General features: G+C 45.1%; 1 protein-coding gene across 1 annotated transcript in view; it reads left to right on the top strand.

Annotated features, from left to right (window-relative positions):
* Window positions 1–5,462: 5,462 nt before the first annotated feature.
* Window positions 5,463–20,294, top strand: part of FBXL7 (F-box and leucine rich repeat protein 7) — a gene marked incomplete at both ends in the record, with an annotated part of 309,119 nt that continues 294,287 nt past the window's right edge. The window contains one exon of the mRNA XM_084233603.1: window positions 5,463–5,499. Within this exon, the coding sequence (XP_084089729.1) occupies window positions 5,463–5,499 (37 nt within the window). The remainder of the gene's footprint in view (window positions 5,500–20,294) is intronic.

Raw genomic sequence — 20,294 nt, forward strand, 5'->3', positions numbered from 1 at the left:
ATATTTTGAATATAAATCTATATTAATTAAAAATCATCATTTTCCCTTTTAGAGAATATACTTAAATGCACTCGGGAACTTAGTTGCCATTTTCCACCAATAGCACAAAAACAATGGACAAATCTAATCCTATTCTGAGATGTAAAAGGAACTAAGATAAGCAGGTGAGTCACACTATGGAAGGCAGCCCGGTGTGCTCAGGGAGATAAAGAAGTCAACATAAACTGAATAAACTTCTATTGACTTCATTTTTCCCTTTTACAAACTGGTATTTCTAATCAACATTTTTAGTATTTTTTTTTTTTTAACCCAGCTCTGGGTATTTCCCCAAATGGATTTCATAGGAGAGTTCGTTTTGTCTGCAGTATTTTTAGGAACGCCTGTGGTTAATGATACGCTTTTTTGCCTGCTTGCAGCCCACCGTCCAATTAAAAAAACAAACGGCCACACTGATTGGCTCCTGGCGTTCCGCACCAGTGGCCTGGCAGGTTGTCCTGGCCAGTGCAGGAGACTAACCTGAATCTTGGTGACTCCACCCCTAAAGAAAACAGGGGTGCGAGGAGTTGTAAATCAAGCTGGCTTTTTAATTCAATATTCTAGAAATATGCTACTAGAAAAGAACTACTCAGCATGGCTATGTATTTATTAAAGTTGCTGAAAGGTCACTGAGTTAGCCACTGAAAAACAGACATGAAAATGCGAATATCCATTAAAACCCAGATTTTTCTACGTTTAGGTTTTTCTTTTGCATCAGGTTCACACAAAAGCCAATGGACGCTCTGGAGGAATAGGCCTGAACAGCAATGAACAGCAATGGGCTGTTCATTCGTGGAGCGTCTTAATTCTGATAACCCCAAATTCAAGTTCTTGGGGTGGGTCATGTTAGGTTGACTGTTGCCTAAATCACTCAATGTTGAGTAGACTCAGAGGGACATCTGATTAGCCCTAAAGAACCACTTATCACTAAGATTTTTGCTCTTAAGATGAAGTGGGAGATAGAAAACATAGTACAGAAAGAATGTAGATAGAGTTTTGATGGTGAGAAAGAGCTTTCTTTTTTCGAATGCAATTTTTTGATTTTGAGGTAACTGTAGATCATTTGTACTTATAAGAAATAATCCAGAGGTTTCCTGCTTACACTTAACCCAGCTTCCCCCAGTGGTAACATCTTACAAAACTAGATGAACTCGCATCACCACTGTGATCCTAATGTCAACATCTCCAAGGTACAGACTGTGTCCAACCCGTGAAAATCCCTCATTTGCCCTTTTATAACTATACTCACTGCCTCTGCAAGCTCCCTCCAATTCAACCCATGAATGGGTTCTCTATTCCTATCATTTTGTCATTTTATGACTTGGAGAAGTTTTCAGCCATTATTTCTTCAGGTCATGTCTCAGTTCTTGCTTCTTCCTCGTCTCCTTTTGGGCTTTATTTTATTTTTATTGTAGTTCCCAGATCCCAGAGACTCATTATTCTGAGTTTATATTCTCCCTGATAAACTGGTTAATATCTATTTTTCTATCTTTCAGTTCACTGCTTTTCTCCTGCATCTCCTCTATGCTGTCTGCAGCCCAGCCATGCATCTACTCTACTTCAATTATCGTATTTTTCACTTCTAAAATTGCCATTTGGTTCTTATTCACATCTGTTTCTTTGCTCAGTTTCTCTGCTCCTTCATTTATTATCAGCTCGTTTGTAATTGTTCATTGACATGTTTTTTCTATGTTTGTTTTAAGTCTCGATCAGATAATAATTTTTTTTTTTTTTGTAAGAAGAGCAGTAAGGTATCCTAAGAAATTCTTGGACAGTGGGATCACCCTCAGATAATGAACTTCTTTTTTTTTCTTTTAGATTTATTTATTTATGCATACTAGAGCTGGGGTACAGGACACAGGTGTGGGGTAGGGGAGTGAGAGGATTCACCAGAGACAGAGTGGGAAGCAGAACAGGCAGAGTGACTGAAATCCACTGCTGAGGGGAGCAGCGGGCAAGACAGGAGGGGTCTGCTGCGCCATGTGGGTAGCTCCCTGGCCGCCAGGGATCGAACTTGTGCTGCAGAGGCTGCGGATTGCTTCACAGTGCTGTGCTTGACCCCTTGCGCCACCAGAGAGGCCCGATAATGAACTTGTTGTTGATTTTACTTTTGTAGAAAGAATCGTTCTCTTTTCAGAGAAAGTATTGATTCATCAGAATATAATGTAAGGCTTGCCTTTCTTTCCAAGGGGAGGGGACACTGGCCCTTGTGTTTTCAAAATACGGTACTTTATCAAATAATGCTAAGATCTCTCATCTCAGTATTGGCTTCTGTTGCCTTTTACATTTAGATTGAAATCTTCTGGGTTCTTGTTATGATGAGTGCTTTCCATTGAAATCTAGAATTTTCATAATTAGTAGGAGACTATAGATCTTATATAAAACCTTCTGCTTTACCTGTGCCATCACACACCTGCCAGGTAGGGGCGGACTTCCAGGTTCCCCATTCAACCACTGTTGACCAGAGTCCCGAGGGCTCCCGCAAGGTGGTGTGAAAGTTCTGGTTCTGCAGAGCCCCATGACTCCGGGATCATGGCGAGTGTCGTGATTCTTTTCTAGGAGTCCTTTGATACCACTCTGGCAGGAAGGTGGAAAGAATCTGGCTTATTTCCTTATGCCGGAGATGGATGGTCAGCATGATGGGGTCAACCTTATTATGGACCTTGACTTGGCCAGGAATCGTATCTGGGTGAAACTGATTCGCAAAGGACAGGAACTGGTGCTTCCAGAACAAGGAGGAAAGGTTCTGGGTAGAGGGGAAAGACAACCCTGGTTTAGTACATTATTATTCAAATGTTGGTTGCCTTGCAATGCTTACTTGTTGTTTTTTTTTTTTTTTCTCTCTTTTAGTAATTGTGACTGCTTAGAAAGAGAGAGAACACGGAATAACATCCAAAGCACATGATCTCTTTATTCAACATTTATTTGGCAAGTACTTATTTAATGACTACATTGTATTAGGAACTATGCTAGATAGTGGGATCATAAGGTGAAAAACACACCATCTTGTTCCCAAGTTTACAAATTTGTATTAAAAGTTAAGGGGATAGATTTGGAAGCTGTGTAAAGTGGAATTTTTGGCTAAAAAATTTATATACTATCTTAATTTTAAACATTAAAACATATTGTGTAAATACACCTTTATTTTTAGTGGAATGGTGCTTTTCTTTTTGCTCAATTATATATTTTTAATTAACTTCTATATCTTTACATTGACGATCACAACACGTATTTATATTCTATAACCAGAAGGATGTTAAAAATCAAGTTTCTATTTCTAGTTCACTTTAAACTGGGATTTCCTAAACTGGGTTGTGCCTGTTCCTCATGATGGCAGGCAACTGAATCTCGGAGATATTGAGAAATTTTAATTTCAATGGAGATGACTATGGCTGGTCACTCTAATTTACTTTTTATATTAGTTTTGCTCTTGATAGTAAAGACCCTGGATGATGACCCAACCTCAAGAGTAGGACAGTGACGCCACAATGAACACTGGCCATGTCAGGCAGTGGCGTGGAGAGTAGACCGGAGATCCTGAATCTACCTGGGCCACTCTAGACATTTAAACTCTTTAAGCCTCAGTTTCTTCTCCTGCGAGTTGATTTGCAGACTTCAAAAGAAGGATCTAGAACATTAGGAAAATAAAAGTATAGAAAAAAGCAAGTTGACATCTCTACACCAACCAGTAAGATTAGTTTTCATTGTTCCATTACTTTATGGTGGGTTTATCTTCATCTTAGCCTCCCAGATGATCAGCCTCCAAATTCACCTTTTCATATCTATAACATAGCACATGGCCAGTAATATGTGCCCTTTTTCCTACTGTGCTGGGTCCTTTTTTTTTTTTAAAGATTTATGTATTTATGCATACAAGAACTGGGGTGCAGGTGTGGGGGCGGGGTGAGAGGATCCACCAGAGACAGTGGGGAGCAGAACAGCAGACCTCCTGAAATCCACTGCTGAGGGGAGCAGTAGGGAGACAGGAGAGGTCTGCTGCGCCATGTGGGTCAGCTCCCTGGCCAGCCAGGGATGTGGACAGCTTCATAGTGCTGACACTTAACCCCTTGTGCCACCAGGGAGGCCCTGTGCTGGGCGCTTGCTTCCCTACCGAAAGGCCTGGGCCATAAGTGTCCAGGGTCATTAGTAAGATGCAATGTCATGAAGTTCTAGATCTTAACCTTGAATCGAAATAAACATTAAAAACTTCCTTTTTCCATCGATGGAGGCATCCCCAAGGGGCGACGGTGAAGCTCTCGGAAAGCCACATGAATCTCCAAAAGAGGCTGCCATGTGCTGGACCTCGGTTAACACTACCCACTAGGGAAGAAGTCAGAGGGACGGACGGGGGGGGGGGGGGGGGACACTCTTCCTGGCCCCGAAGCTCTTCGCAGTTCTCAGCCAGGACACCTGGTGGGGCGGGCAGCCTCCCTGGCGCTCAGGTGACTCCCAGCCAAGTGGCCCTCAAGTTTTCCCTCCCTCTGTCTTGCACTCCCAGCCTCAGCCCCCCAACGTGGGCGCCGCTGGAGCGCCCCAGCGGGCGGACCTGACGCTGCCTGCAGACCCGGACCCCGAAGCGAGCTCCCCGCGGCGCCCTCGCGCCGGGAACGGGCCACCCTTGCAGGCGGCCCGCGGGGTGCCGAGGCCGCCCGGCGGCTCCCCTCGCCAGCCAGCCGGGGGCCGAGCGCGCGGGGCCCAGCAGCGAGGCGGCGCCCGGAGTCGCGTCCCCGGCTCCCCCTCGGCGGGGCCGGCGGCCCCGGGGCCTGCGCCCGGGCTGGGGCGCGGGGCGGGAGCCCCGAAAAGGCGCGCTGCCCCTTTAAAAGGCCGCGCATCTCCGGGCCGGCCTCCCTCCCCGGGGCTCCAGCTGTGATTGACGCTGGGCGGCGAGAGGAGGCGCCTGGCGCTAACAAAAGTCCGGCCCGCGGGCGAGCAGCGCCGGGCCGCGAGTCTCGCTTGCTCCGGGCACCCGCAACAAGTGGCCGCCGCGCCCTCCCCGGGGAGCCGCGGGTGCGCGGGGGCGCGGGGAGCAGCGGCCGACCCCCGAGCCCGGGCCGCCCGCGCGGCTCAGCGCCCACCGCGGGGGGATCGGGGCGGGCGGATGGGGACCCGGCGGCGGCGGCGCGGCGAGCCTCGGGGCGGCCCCGGGGCGCGGGCGGTCGGCGGCGCTGCGCCCTCCGGCCCCGAGCGCGGCTGCTGAGCGGCCGCCGCCCCAGCCCCACCACCCGGAGCCCTCGGGGGTGCCGCGCGGGGACGCCGCGCCCCCTCCCACCGCAGCGCAGCGGCCACCCCCGGCCGGAGAGCGGCCCCGGAGCGCGGGGGATGCGCAGCTAACGGTCCCGTCGGGCGGGCTTTCCTCGGCGGAGCGCGCGGGCGGTGCGCCCCAGCTATGGAGTGTCCGGGGAGACGGCGGGCATGACGGCGGCAGGATGGGCGCGAACAATGGCAAACAGTACGGCAGCGAGGGTGAGTGGGCCGCCCGTCCGCCGGCGCCCGGAGCGCCCCCCTCCCTTCCCCTCGCGCGCCCGTCTGGGGAGGAAGGTCCTCGCCCGCCGCCGTGGCGCACCCCCACTTGGCACCGTGTCCGCGCCGTCACCTTCCCGTTGGCGCTGCGCGCCGCGGCGCGCCGGGGATGCGCTCCCGCCGTGGGGGTCTCCTGGAGCAGCCTGCCCGGTGCCTCCGGGACGGCGCGGTAGCCCTTGTGCCTCGTTTTTGAACACACGCGCCTCCGTTTTCCTTGCTGGGCATCGGGGGTTTAGGATGGTCGCTTGGCAGATGGTGAAAGACGTTTTTGGAAAATAACGCAGTGAAAACTTTCCCAGGCCTTTGTGCTGCGCTTCCCTGGGCTCTCCCGTAGCAAGAAAAACTTCTGGAAGAAGTTAAGTTTCCACTCTCTGCTCACTGCCCCTGGGCGGACCACTGCGTGAAACTGACCACCTAGGGCCCCGCGAGGCGAGGAGTAACTGGGGGCTTTGTCTGGGCTCCCTTGGGGCTCAAGACGGGCAAAGGACCATCTGTTCTGAGGGGCTGGAAATTGCACAGAAATATTGCCTGTCAAGTGGGGACTTGGAAGTTGGGGAAACTTTAAACCCCACCTACTCCTAAAAGGATGATGGATGTGTGGGTTGGCTTCTCCCTCGCCCCTCCTCCCGCTCTTTGCATAAAGCCTAACCCTGTTGATTAACTGCATGCCCCCGATGTGCACAAGGCAAAGGCATTTCCTGCAGTTCAAAAGTTAGGAAGGTTTGTCTTCAGTGCGCTTGGCTGGCTGGAGGGCCTTCGCTTGGCTGGCTGGAGGGCAGTGGAAGGCCCGGGCGATTTTACCGCCTGCCCCCAGAGGACAGGCGGTTGCAAATGGGGTCCAGCGCCTGCAAACTGGTAGGAATGCAGAATAGCTATTCAGCATGTGGTGTTCGGGGATCGCCTGTCATCCTGTTCAAAACTTGTAGCTGTGGCCACCGCATGTGGATGTTGCCCCGAACTTGTGTCCCTGTGCGATTCTCATCAGCTTTGCGAAATTACCGCAGAAATCGACCCTAAAAGACCAGACCCACAAGAATCTTATGTTTAAATGATTCTTTTCCAGATCATCATGTTTCAAATTACTTATACACACACGTGATACATATGTGTGTATGCATATATATGTGTACACACACACACACACACACACATGCAGAGTTCCTGACCCTGGGCAGTTATGTGAGATTTTCTGGGACATTTTCATTTAAAAAAATGTTTAAAAAATTGTCTTTTTTAGATAGCAGACATGAAATTATGCAAAAAGATATTACTGGGGAATCTCGGCCCCTCCCCCAAGCTTCTTGGAGTGAATGTTTTTAAAATTTGTGCAAACATGAAAGATGAGGAATGAAAAGCACAACTTCCCACTCTGAGTTATTCAAAAGCTTCCAGGGAGTAAAGTGCTCACTTATCAACACCAGGAGTGCAGACTTTGTGCTACTTGAATTGTGTTTGGGGGAAAGAGTGTTTGGCTCCCAGAGGAACGTAGAATCCCTGCCCTGAGTTCCTGAGCACAACCTCCACACTCTCCTAATCCACTGCAACTTGTTCGATCCCAGCATTCTTGTATTGTGCAGTGTGTGGTGTATGACGACTTCCTGTCTGAACAGCAGAATTTGCAACCCTTGGGAGTGAAAAGGAGAGACAGAAACTAATGTTCTCCAGCTGTTATCCGTAAATGCTACCTCTGCATTTTCACTTCAGCCCAGTGAAATTTTACTGGGATCAGATTTAGATACACTGCGGACTTTTTATAGGAAAAAGCTCTGGGGCTCAGCTGATTCAAGGGGACCAATAGCAAGTTTTGGGAGGTAACTGAGTTTTGGCTGGAGGGACACACAGTGTTTAGTTTACATCCACTCTTTTCCAGTGCATCGCGATTCCTCTGTGGTAAGCGAAGAAAAAATAGACAAATAGAAGCAACATGAACTTTGGAGGAAAAAATCTTTTCTTGCACCCAGTTACACTGAACCTCTCCTGGAAGAGGATTCCACTGCCTATGGAAATGGGTACGGTCAGCTTTGTGACGCTGAGTTCACGGGTGGCAAAATCTGTGCAACTAAACCTATTGGAATGTGGTTGCCAGTATCATCTTTTTTATCTGTTCACATTTCAAAGAAAGTGAAGCCCACCTGGTCATAGTAGCTCTGTTCTCAAAGTGGGCGAGAATTAAGATCGTTTTATTGAATTAGTGCAACCTAGGTATGGATCTTGAAACCCCCTGGGGGGGAATTATTAATGAATGCATATCTACAGATTGCAGTGAGAGATCATGCAACTCAAAAGTATTAGTATTTGTGTATACTTTAAAAATCTTCAGTATAAGCCTATTTTACAGTTGATACCACCATGTAAATGGAAACCACCTTTAAAGTTACAAGTATTGTTGAATCGTTAGAAAGGTTGAAATTTCAGTATTTCATATATAATCTCACTTTCTCTTGCTCCTGGAAAATACCTTTTTCATTAAAAAATGGTACTCATGAGGCTCACCTTGGCAGGCGCACTTGGGGCAGAGACTTCCTACTCTGTGTAATCCGAGCCCCAGCAGCATCGCTGTCACGGGGGACCTTGTCATAAATGCAGAATCTTGGGTTCTCTCTGGAACTGCGAAACATTTGTCTTGTACATGTTAAAGTTTGGGGAGTTCTTGTAGAGACCAGAGCAATGACTTGGGAGTCTGCAAATTTGATTTTAGCTTCACTTTAGCTACTGTACTATTGCTCCATTCCCCCAAGTTCACGGGATCTTAGTTCTCCAGGGAGAGAAGAAACAGCCTTTATAGGCAATATGTAGCAGGATCTAATCCTTCAGCCTGCAGGCATTCATCATGGTTTGCTCTTATAATGAAAATGCCTCAACATACCACTTCATGTGATTAACCTTGGGAAGACATTGTAATAAGCAGGGAAGGTAACATTGTTATTACAGGGAGTTAGCAAGTACCTCCTTCCCCTTTTGTCACCCCCTTATCCTTCACCTCTGTCTACCTCACTGCCTCCTACCTCCTCTCCTGTCAGTCCTGAAACCTCTGTTCCCTGCCCCTACACCCCCCTTCCCCCCCCCCCCCCTTAAAGTGTTGGAATCAATGAGTTGTTTTCAGAATGTTTTGTTTTTCTAAATAGTCAACATTCAGGTCAATGGTTTAATTTTTCTCCTTACTGCTTTTAGGCAGACCTGGATTTAGCTCCAGGAAAAATTTACCATGAAAATTCCTGATCTTCAGCTTTCTAGAAACATAAGCGAATGTCTAAATGATTAGTATGTTCTGGTAAATTATTTTACGGAGGGCTGTTTTTTCTCTGTATCTTCTTTCATAAAGTGTAAGTTACAGCCCCTGCATAGAAATCTGGAGAATCAGTTGGGGTGATTCAATGCCATTAGGACCATTAGCTTTGACTGCAGTTAAGCCAAATAAACAAATCTTTCTGTTCAAGTAGCCACAGCCTAACTGCCTTCTCTGCCTTTTAAGGTCTCCGAGAGCTTACCCTCACTCATAGGTCTCATTGTTATGTTTATTCTACTGGAGCAGGTCTGAGGCAGAAATACTTACATTGTTAACAGCTCCTTTGCAAAAGCCTGTGTGTTGTTGAATTGAGCTGGTGAACTTTAGGGATGGGGTGTGACCCTTGGTAGCTCTGCTCCTCCATCAAGAAAGGCCTCCTGTCCCTTTTAACCATCTCAGCTCTGTGCTGTCAGGTATGAGGAGAGCCAGTTGCCTGAGAGCATAAATCATCACAAGCCATCACCACCTTGAGAAACTCATCTTGACAAAATAATACTGACAGCAGCTGACATTTATCGAAGCTTACTGTGTCCAAGCGTGATTCCAAACCCTTGTTAGATACTGACTCATGTCATCCTCTTGACAAGCCTCTGGGCGGGCGCTCCCATGCTCCCCCTTATACTGAGGCCAGGGAGCACAGGTACTGAAGGATGATCATTTCTGGTATAGGTGGAATTGGGATTCAAGGCCAAGTCTGTCTGAGCCCAGAGTCATTTATTCTTCCATTTAGCTAATACAGGTCAACCTCTTATTTCCTGATATGCATCAGGAACTCTTCCAGAGTCCTGAAGTACAGGAGGAACATCAAGATTCTGTCCCTGTCAATTCTGTGTTTGTGTGTGTGCATTTAGAATCTCTGTCTGCTTGTGTGCATGGATGGGTGGGTGTATGTTGGGGGGGAGGGGAAGTGAAGCAATTATACACACACACACACACACACACACGTTCATTCAGTAAACCCTGTGATATGTTTCAAGAGGCCAAGCTCTCTGAATAAAGTTATATTAGGATTACTTGGAATTGGGAGGAAGAGGTTGTTGCAATTTTTATTAGAGTGGTCAGCACGAGACTTACTGAAAAGTTTGCATTTGGGCCAAGATTAAAGGAAGTGGATCTAGGTAGCATGTTGACTGTTACTTTGAACTACTGTGTTATTTATATTTATTTATACATTTTATTATATAAATTATATATAAACATGTTTATCATATATATTTATATGTAAGTATTATATATACTCATGCATATATGTGTGTGTATATATATACATATATATGTACTTGCGTGTATGTCTGCTTGTGCCAAAGTGGAAACTACATATTGGAGGGCACAATTCCTTGTTTTTATGTAAGTGCAGCATCATTGCTCACACACTGTCAGTTAAAATGAAACAGTCTACCGAGCCACTGGATATATTTTTTGCCTAGAGTCTTTGCTGATGTGTTTCATCCAGTTATATCAGATGCTTTGTAATTGATATTGGTGTATGTGCTGTATGTGTTTATGTGTATTGGGGATTGCCTAGGACTTCTCTCCCCTTGGTTGACTAGAAGTAGCAGCTGCCTGATGTACCGTATTTGTAAATACTGGCCTGGACATACCTCCAGAGGTTTCTGTAGTTCTGTAATAGAAGTAACTCTTTGCCTTTTGCCTCCAGTCAGTAATTTCACTCTTATGAAACTCAGACGATAACTGATACTGATTCCACTGTTCAGTTCAAATCAAAGCATTAGTGCAACTAAGGATACCGTCTTTGGTCTGCCCATGAGAAGATACTTCCAGCAATTTGGGGAATCTTTTTAAAACAACAGAAAAATAGAGGTAACTTTTTTTCCCCCATGCGTGTCAACTCACAACGACGTGGTATTAATTCCATCTGCCCTTTAAAACAGAATGAATTTGGGGTTGATTTTGAGTAATAGTCACTTTTGACCTTAACCCTTATCTACTGGTGTCTTTGGAAGCTGTTTAAAGAATTTACTTGGTTGTTTACTTGATATCATGTATCTTAAGATGGTATTAGGGATGTATTAAGATATTTGATGGCATCTTGAATAAAATCTAGAGTGAATAAATTCTTTCAGTAATGAAGAAGGAAACACACGAGAATTAGAAGCCTAATACTTAAATATATTTGAAGCTCTGTGATGATGAATATATTAATTTTCAGAGGGCTGATCCAAGTCCACTTCGTGTAAGTTACTAGAGAGGAGATTTGGCTCAGTCCCAGGGAGATTATTGCCATCAGAGCTTCCACATCTGAGATAGTGAGGAGATAGAACTTTCAATGTGGGAAATAGGTGTCCATAGTAAAGGAATGTTGTGCTCGAGGTTTCTCCATGAGTGTGGGGTCTAACTTAGGGTTCTCCACCAAGTTCCCCGAACGCACATTCTATTATGTGCAGCTATGTTTGATGAAGGGCTGCTTTTTTTTTGCTTTCTGTTTGGTTTTGGAGAAATAATTTTCATTTGCTCATAACTTTTAAACATTACTTTATAATTGATAACATTGCATTATAACTTTATATAAACTTCAGGTATTCATCATCATAAATCAGTATCTGTATATTCTTTAAGTTCACTGCTGAAAGATCAGCTCTATTCATCACTTCATCACCCTCTAAATGACCTGTTTTAGAAGGGTGATTGTTCTAATTCTGTTGCTGCCACCCCTCCCAACACATTTCGATCATTTAGCGGTTAAAAGGTACCCCCTCCCCACTTTCTCTAAGTTGGTTCCCGCTCGCCCTCCTACCTTTCTTCCTTCCACCTCTCTCTCCCCCTTTCTCTTACATGAGTGTGCAACTACCTCGATATAATGATAATAATATTTAGATGTTAATTGGAAAACCTACTAATCTTATTTCCCTGTCTTCTGTGGGACACAAACTTCTGATTCAAAAATTGGAGTGGAGAAGTGACTTGCTCTCATTTTCAGTGCAGTCCTGGCTGCTGACCACCTGCACTGTTACTCTTATTCTCACCATTAAACCTGTAGACCTAGAACACTTAAGACCCTTAATTGCCCTTCTGCAGACAGTCTTGAATACATGTTTTCCCTTCGTATCTAAGTCATTGAGTTGGTGTTGGTGGCTGGAAATATTTAGGCAGAGTTCTGCATTGACTGGAAACACAAGATGCCATCTTGTCAGAAAGTGACAGCCTTTTCTTCAGCACAGTTTCTGTATGTGTGGGTCAGAACAGCAGGCCTTGCAGGTGCTAACAACGTCCACTTCAGATGACTTGGCCCAGTTTGTTTCCTTTGGTTCTCGTTCTAGAAATACAGATGCCTTTTTCCGTCCACTCATTGCATTATCTCTAGATGAGATAAGACTTGCTCCAAGAAGGAAGTTCAGTGTTTACCTGAGCATGGAGGCTGGTGGCAGGCAGTTTCAGAATGAGATGCCAGGTGTGGCTTCCCAGGTGGCACCACGTCCTCCACTGGACTCAGTGGGGGTGACAGGGAGGAGTGTGTGTATGCAAGGGTAGAGTCCTCACTCAGTCATGACAAATCTGCAGTGTCTGCCATTCCAGAAATAGATACAGGATGCGGATGTTTCAAAAACAACCACAACAGCAACAAAACAGGTAATGGGGGGAGTCGCTCAGATCCCCCACAGAAACTTTTTTAAAAGAGACTTTTCCTAGTTGTTACCCGACATTGTTCAGCTGGTTTATTTCATGCAGAGTGATTCCCGTGGGTTCTGTAAGTGGGGATTTGGAATGTTTCAGGGAAGGGACCGAAATACCTGCCCAACCTGGGTCGTGCCCAAGACTGCAAGCTGCAGCAAAGGGAATGCCAGCCTTAAAATGTGTTAGTTAATGCCCCAAAGACTACAACTGTAATACTTGTGACATGAATAATCATTAACCATCTTTGCATTTTCCTCGGTAATGAAGTATAAACACATGGTCAACATTTCCCCGTTCCGTGGTTGAAGAAGTGGGCACTGTTTCTGGAACTGTAAATCCTGACTAGGTTGTGCATTCGATGTGCTCATTCTATCAATTCCTATTGAAATTCTCAACCAGTAACAAAATGAAAAACAGTTGTTAACACTGCATGAACTCATAATTGTAACTTTAGAAGCCATGAGCAATGTGTAGAAATGTTATTAAAACATTTTTTTGTTTGCTACCCTTTCTGTGGTAAATTCCTTTGCTGCTTTTTTTTTTTTTTCCAAGCAGCTGTAGCAACGGGGAGAAAACCAAAATTTCTGGAGAGAAACTTCAGGAATTTTTCTTCCACTTGTGGATTGACCTTCTGGCGCAAGTCATCCACTTTTTTGGCCAGGTGGAGATGTCCGGAAGAGGCTGCTTAAATCTGCACTTGGACTTGTTGGCTTGTGAGCGCTTGACTCAAATAGTGGCAGCATCTGAGTGAAGTCCACGACGGGCCAGGGTAGCAGCCAGCTGTCAGAGGAGCTGAGCCCGCAGGGAGCAGGAGAGCAGGGTGGGGGGGTGGGGGGTGGGAAGAATCAAGCCGCAAGCCAGGGACAGGGAAAAGATTCTGCAAAATGGGAATTTGAATACCGATTGCTCTCTCCTGGAAGATTTTTCCCTGCAAAATATCTTAGCTCATGAAACAAAAATGATCGTTAATAGCCATTTGGTAGTCTCGACTATGTTTGTCATTATAGAGACCCTGCCCCCTGTGATCACTGTAGACTTAACACTTGCAGAGGTTAAGCCAGCCGGGAGGTGGGGCTGGTTGGTGATCCCATTTTATAGTTGCCCACACGAAGCTTCCAGGCTCACCCCTGCCAGGGGCCCGGTGTGTGAATGGCCTGGCACCCTTGAAATCCCCAAGTCTGTGCTGGTGTGGCCTCCCCAACCCCTACCCCTCCTGTCTCCTCAGACTGGAGAACCCACTTCTCTCCCAGTCTGGGTTTTGTTTGTGTTTGAATATGCAGTGACTGAGAAGTAGCCAATTTTTAAAAAAAGTGACAGTTTTATGGACTAAATGAGCAAAAAATAAAGGGATCTTTTACCTGGCCCTTCCAGGGACACGTGGCCGGCCAGTGGGCAGCAGGGTGCTGGCAGCTGGCAGGCTAACTAGTGCCTCTGCCAACTTCAGCGTGGAACACGGGGTCTTCTCCCGAGTCCGCGGTGTGCGGAATGGCGTGGAGGGTTTTTCAGGGCCTGGTCCTGGATTGCCCTTTCCCTGGGATAGCCTTGGCACCTGCTCACAAACAAAAGCTGATGGAGGGCGAGAGCGGCGTGCACATGGCTTTTCCTTCCTAAATAGCTTATAATTTATATCTTAGATTTCCCTCTGGTTTCAAAACAATGGATTCGAAACAGCCGTTAATAGGGGGAATTACTCCAATATGGATTTGAGAATTTGCCCTTCTCCTTTGCCAGCCCCTGGGAGGCCGCCCCATGCTTATGTCTATGAAATTGCTTTGGAAACCATTAAGCTTTTCAAAAACGAATCTTATTTATCACCCCAGGGACAGAGGGAGGGTGTCTGCCATTATCCCCCATTTAAAGGTGAGGACACTGAGCCTTTGCAGATTAAAGGTGTTGATTTTGCAGTGAAGACGGGATGGGGCTTTCTAGGATGCCCAACCTAGTCCACTTCCATTTCACCATCATTCTCCTTATGTGCCCCAAGAAGAAGCGGAATCTGATCGGCCTGGGGGATTGTCACTGCATTCTTGAATATTTCAAATTGTTTGCACCCAGAGGTGACTGTGAGGGTCCTTTAGGTGCTTTTGCAGCGGAAGTTAAAGTAGAGAAACCTGGTTCCCGTTGGTGGTCTCAGCCTGTAGACTGTACCGTGGTGATACAATTATTATAATGAGGCTGTGAAGGGGTAATTGTGCAGTGACCATGACATCACTCGTTAGGGTGCACTTACTACCTGATAAACTGGGGTATTGAGGGTGTTTCCTTCACACACAATGTTTAGAATTTGTTTTACTCCTGGGACGATCAGAGAATCAACTCTAGTGGGGCCCCTCAGCATCCCCGGACCCCTAGTTCTCTTCTTACATGCCTTGCTATTGGGTAACCACATTCCTCAGAGGTCTTGGGGAGAGTTTCATGTTGGGGGCAAGCCCTTTAGGATGAGTTGATAGAAATCCATCTCATTAATTTCGTCTTGCTTTTCTTTCTACTCACTTTCCTCTGCGTTAGTCCCTAATGTCTTCTATTCCTTTTGTGTTTATTCCTTTCTCACCCCATATCTCCCTCCTGATGTGAATATATAACCCTCTTGCTTAGCAGGTCCTCAGTATATTCCTGTTAAACAAATATATGATGATTGAAACTGTAGCCATGAATTTTACTGGATCTGAAACAAGCTTATGAAGACCCACTCATATTTTTGGTGAATTCTTCTTCCACTTGGACATTTTGTTCATCTACACAAAGAAGTTTCTCTGGATATATGTTTTATTCTGAGGACAAGCTAACCGAAAGTAGCTTTTAATACTGTGGTTATTTCTTATGGATAAAAGCAGTTGAACTTGTGTATTTAAGGAAAAATGAAAGAAGTAGCTGTTCAGCATTGTTGAATACAGTTGCTGAAGACTTATAACTTCGCTGATTGAGAGTTGTCATAATCATACTATGACTTCTTTTCAGTGACTAGTATTGAGTAAAATGGGATTATGCCAGTTTTTATTGACAGTTACATTATTTGAAAGTACTTGTGCCAGCTAACTTAGAAACTGATTTTATGTGATAATTTCAGTAAATTATTAATTTAGAAAACATTTAAAAATTTGATCTTTAAATAAGAATAATTTATTTGACCTTGTTTTCTCTCTTTGGACTAAGGGGAGTCATAGGATTATGAATCCTTTTAAACATATGCATGGAGCTGCTTTCTGTTGAAAACATTGCACCTCTATTTTTATCCTTTTTATTATACAAGATATAGAAGTTATTGTATGTGTCTGGTATGATTGGAATGGCTTCTAGTAGATCTTTTGCCTCTGGCTTCCCACATTGCTAATATCGGAACTGAAATCATCAACTTTCCCCATAAAGTAAAGCACATTGAGCTGTAGTGTGTGTGTGTGTGTGTGTGTGTGCATGCGTGCATGTGCATGTGTGTGTAAGTGAATGTGTGTGGATGGGTGTATTGATGCGTGTGTGTGGTGTGTATGTGTGTGCAGGTGTATGCGTGGAGATGTGTGAGGATGTACGTGGGTGTGTATGCATGTCTATCAGTGTATAGTTGAATACCCCCTTCCTATAAATTAAGCAAAATCTATTATGCCTCACATCTGTTTTTCCCCTATAATTCAGAGAAATACATATAGTGTAAGGAATTTTAAAAATACAATTGAAATTAGAGTGTCATGTTTTTCCTTAATAATAAGGCATCTGTAAGAGAAACAACTTCAGACAAAGGCTCATTGTGAAAATCTAGCTAAAGAAACAGCAAATGGAGCTTTGTGGGGTGGAGGTGCCTGGACTTCATGAACGGGCCTGACGTGGGTCCAGGCCGCAGGAGTCACGCTTTGGGTTGTTTGTTTCCTGAATGTAAGTTCAGCTCAGAGGCCAGGACTCACTGCCTCCTTGGTAGGATTTGTTCCCCACCTGACGGTGAGCCTCGCTGACCTTTGTTTGAAGTGCCAGAGCGTGAGCTCATTCATAAGCAATGTTCATATGCTCGTGCTATGTTTTGGGGTTCGGTTCTAAAGACCAACAGCTGCTCTGTTGTTGGGAAGACTGACTCATGCATCTCGCTGTGGAAGTCAGTTTCAACATGTGCCACCTCTGTCCTGAATAGCTTACTTCTTACTTTTTAGTTTGCATCCACTTTGCTTACTTAATTATATTTTAATAATTTTCTCTATTTTCCATCTCTCTCAAAAGAATTCTCCTGTTGATTACCCTGCAACTTTGTTTGAGAGACTGCGTATTTCCTTGGGGAATCTTTCTCTACTCCTAACATGAACTGAACAATAAAAAACCAATTCCCTCCCCTTGGTTGTACTTCAAATAGTCATTTCTTTGATACGAGCTAATAAAAACAGGAAAAGGATCATTTTTAAGTGCTTTGGTTGGGGTTGCTTTACTTCCAATAAGGAAAATTGCCTCACAGGGGGAGCGTGGGCAATAAAGATACAACTAACTGAATAATTTTATTCAGTCTAATGTCAAAATCCCCAAGCTGCTGCCTGCAAATCTAATTTAATCTTGGGGTTGCTATGTGTCCACTGTCATGTGTAGATTTGAATCTGCTGCTGCTGCTGCTGATCATCTCTTCACACTTAAACAAATATGAATTTCAGACGCTGCTGGAGATTTTTTATGTTCCCCCCCTTAGGGATATTTTTCAGCCTTGAGGTAGGTAACAAAAGGGCTTTGGATATTGAACAGGAATGACATTTGGACTGGAATCACAGATATTTTCATATGAAAAGTGACCTCAGATCACCTTCCAGAGAAAGACAATTGAGGCACAAAGAAATGCACGGTTTGGCCAAGATTTAGTAGATTGAAGCTGATTTTCTGTCTTTTGAAATCCATTTCTCTCTTCCGCAACATGCTTCTCCATTTTTTTCTTACTTTCAGAAAATTGGAAGCCAATGCTTCTTTCTTCTTTGTCTAGATGGCCCCTCCCAGGTTGGTCTTTGGCACTCACAGTTGCACATAGGCCTGGCCATTGATGCCTCACAGCCCAATGCTTCTCCAGAAATTACCATCACCCAAGGTGAGGGAGCAACCCTGAACCAAGCACTGGTTGAGGAAGGAGGGCAATTCAGGATGGTTCTGAAGGGCCATCTTGGATGCAGAGCCTTATGGGCCTGGCTGAGCCCAGTGTCCCACCTTATGTCAGGTGGGTTTGTGTCCAGTCTGCCTTCTTGCTTGCCTTTCCTAAGTGTGGCCCCAAGGATACTGCCCAATAAACTTATTGCACTTCACTCATCTAAGAGAGGGTTTACTGGGGAACCCAGCGTAAGACAGAAGAGGCGTCGGAATAGAGGGACCAAGGGCAGGACACCATTGCTGGGGACCCATATTCCTGGGAATCCCAGCTTTCCCTGAAAGGTCCTCCAGGGAAGTGACATGCATCCCCTTTAAGAGACATGCATCACTGTCCACATATTTGTACTTTCACCATCTGCATTAAGAAATTAAGTCCGGTGCACTAACGTGACTTGTCCAATAGTACTTAGTCAGTTGACAAAAGAACAAAAAAAAACAGCTTAAAGTTCCCTGCTGCTATGGGTGCTGTTTTTCAAGAACGATGTTAGAGTTTGTTGAGTTGTTCTGCTGCTGTAACTCAGAATTGACTGCAGATGGGTCTAGAGACCATTTGTCTGTCTGATCTATTCGTTCAACTCTGGCACTGAAATCAGACATCTCAATAATTCCTCCATGGTCCTGAGTGTTGCCTGTCTACTACTCTGTGACTAGTGATTACTGGAGCTCACTGTAGTTGGTGGCAGAATAGTAAAGAAAAAATATAGAAGTGGAGACAGATGGTCATCGTTGGTATTACTTAAATCAGCTTTTCCTGTTACTGTCTATTAAGAGAATTGGGAAATGGATGGTGCTTATTACACGATAGACAAGTGGTGGGGAAAGATTCATTAGACACATCCAACATGCAGGAGCAGGTGGATGGAATCATAAACAAAATGAAAAAATGGCTCCAAATTAATATGTGGTCTCCTGATTATCCTAAATAGTTTATTAGTCATTTTATTATGCTCAAAGAATGTTCCTTTGAGATTACCGAACTGTTCTAAGCCTGGAGTCACTGTGATCTTGAGGAATTTGGAAGTAATTGAAAAACAAATTATTAGTTCCATGTTATCAGTACTACAGTGATGTAGATTTTATATGGTCTCCATAACATGATTAACCAGCAACTCCTTTAGAAAACAGTCTTCAACACCTATTGTCTGCAAATCAAGTCGACCTTTTTTGTTGGGGTCCTAGAGATCCAAGGTATGCTAAGGTGGGATTTCCCCCCTGAGAACTTCTCAGGCACCTCTCTTTATGCATTCTATACTCTGGTCAAATTGGGGATGTCAGTGTTCCCCAATATCTCTTGTTTCCTAGATTTTTTTTGTCATTTGCCTGCAGATTTTGTTTTCTTGGATTATTCTTCCTGTGTGATTTTGTATAAAGTCCCAATTCAGGCTCAATTCATGGTTAACATTTGTAAGTAGAATTTTCTTTGAGTATCTTTTTTTTTTTTTAAGATTTATTTATTCATACAAGCACTGGGTATAGTCAGAAGCATGGGAGGGTGAGAGAATTCACCAGCGCCAGAGCGGGGAGCAGAACAAACAGACTGATGAAGTACACTGCTGAGGGGAGCAGCGGGTGCCACAGGAGAGGTCTGTGCGCCCTGTGGGACCCTCGCCGGAGGCCGGGGATTGAACCGGTGCTGCAGAGGTTGAGGGCAGATTTGCAGCCCAGCGCTCAACCGCTGCGCCACCGGGGAGGCCCTGAGTATCTTTCTTGATAATGCTTAGTTCCTTATTTTGAGGAAATATTTCAGGGGTGCTAGCTTTCCTCTGCACCAGCAATGCATTTTTATTTGTGTGGCATCTTTATGTTCTAAGTTGCATTTAGATACTTGATCACTCTAATCCAATAAATATTTGTAGATATCTATGGACCAGAATCTCTGCTGGATAGTGCATCTGGAGAGGTTAAAATATAGGCAGTTGTTGCTGATTTAAGGACCTATAGTCTAACTAGTAACTGGAATATAATAAAGTGCTAGAGAAACCATCACAGAGCTGAAGCTTGTGGTGGGAGGCCAACCTGGCTGTGGTGTGTACTGGGGATGAACACGAGGACTTCCTGCCTGACATGACTTTAAAGAGCATCTGGGAAGATGAATAGGGACTTGTCAGAGGAGCAAGGGCTCCTGAGAGAAGTAGGGGAACAACAAAGGGCTAACAAGGACCAGGAACCAGTGGATAAGCTACAAGGGGGGGAGTAGATGAGGTACCTTAGTTGAGCCTCACACCTGGGCAGGTAGGTGGTGTGCAAGGTTGTGAAGGCAACTTGAAGACAGGTGGGAGGTAGAAGGGAGCCAGTGGCAAGTACTTAGTAAGGGCAGCCTTAGGCACCTGGGAGAGAATTTTGGAGAGATGTGTGGGTTGCTCTTCTCCACTCCTCGTTTGACGTCCGTGTGGCAGGAATGTCACTAATAACACACATGGCCTAGTACTTACCTGGTGGGTAAGTTTGGGAAAAATTAAATGGATATCCCAGCACCATCCCATTTTGCCCTTGGGAGGGTGCTGCCTTTGCAGAGCTATCTTTGGTGCCTTGTGGCTGACCTTGGCTTCACTTCACTTTCAGCATGAAGCCAGAGCTTCTAGACTAGAGTTCGTAGGGATAAAGGTGTCATTTTTCTCCCCCTCTGCCACTTTTTTTAAAAAATTACATCCTCAATTCATTTCGAACCTGGATGGGAGTAGAGGGGCTATTCATTGGGCCCCATGGAGACTTGAAGGGTTGT

Source organism: Talpa europaea, assembly GCF_964194135.1.
Source record: "Talpa europaea genome assembly, chromosome: 5".
Classification (NCBI taxonomy): domain Eukaryota; kingdom Metazoa; phylum Chordata; class Mammalia; order Eulipotyphla; family Talpidae; genus Talpa; species Talpa europaea.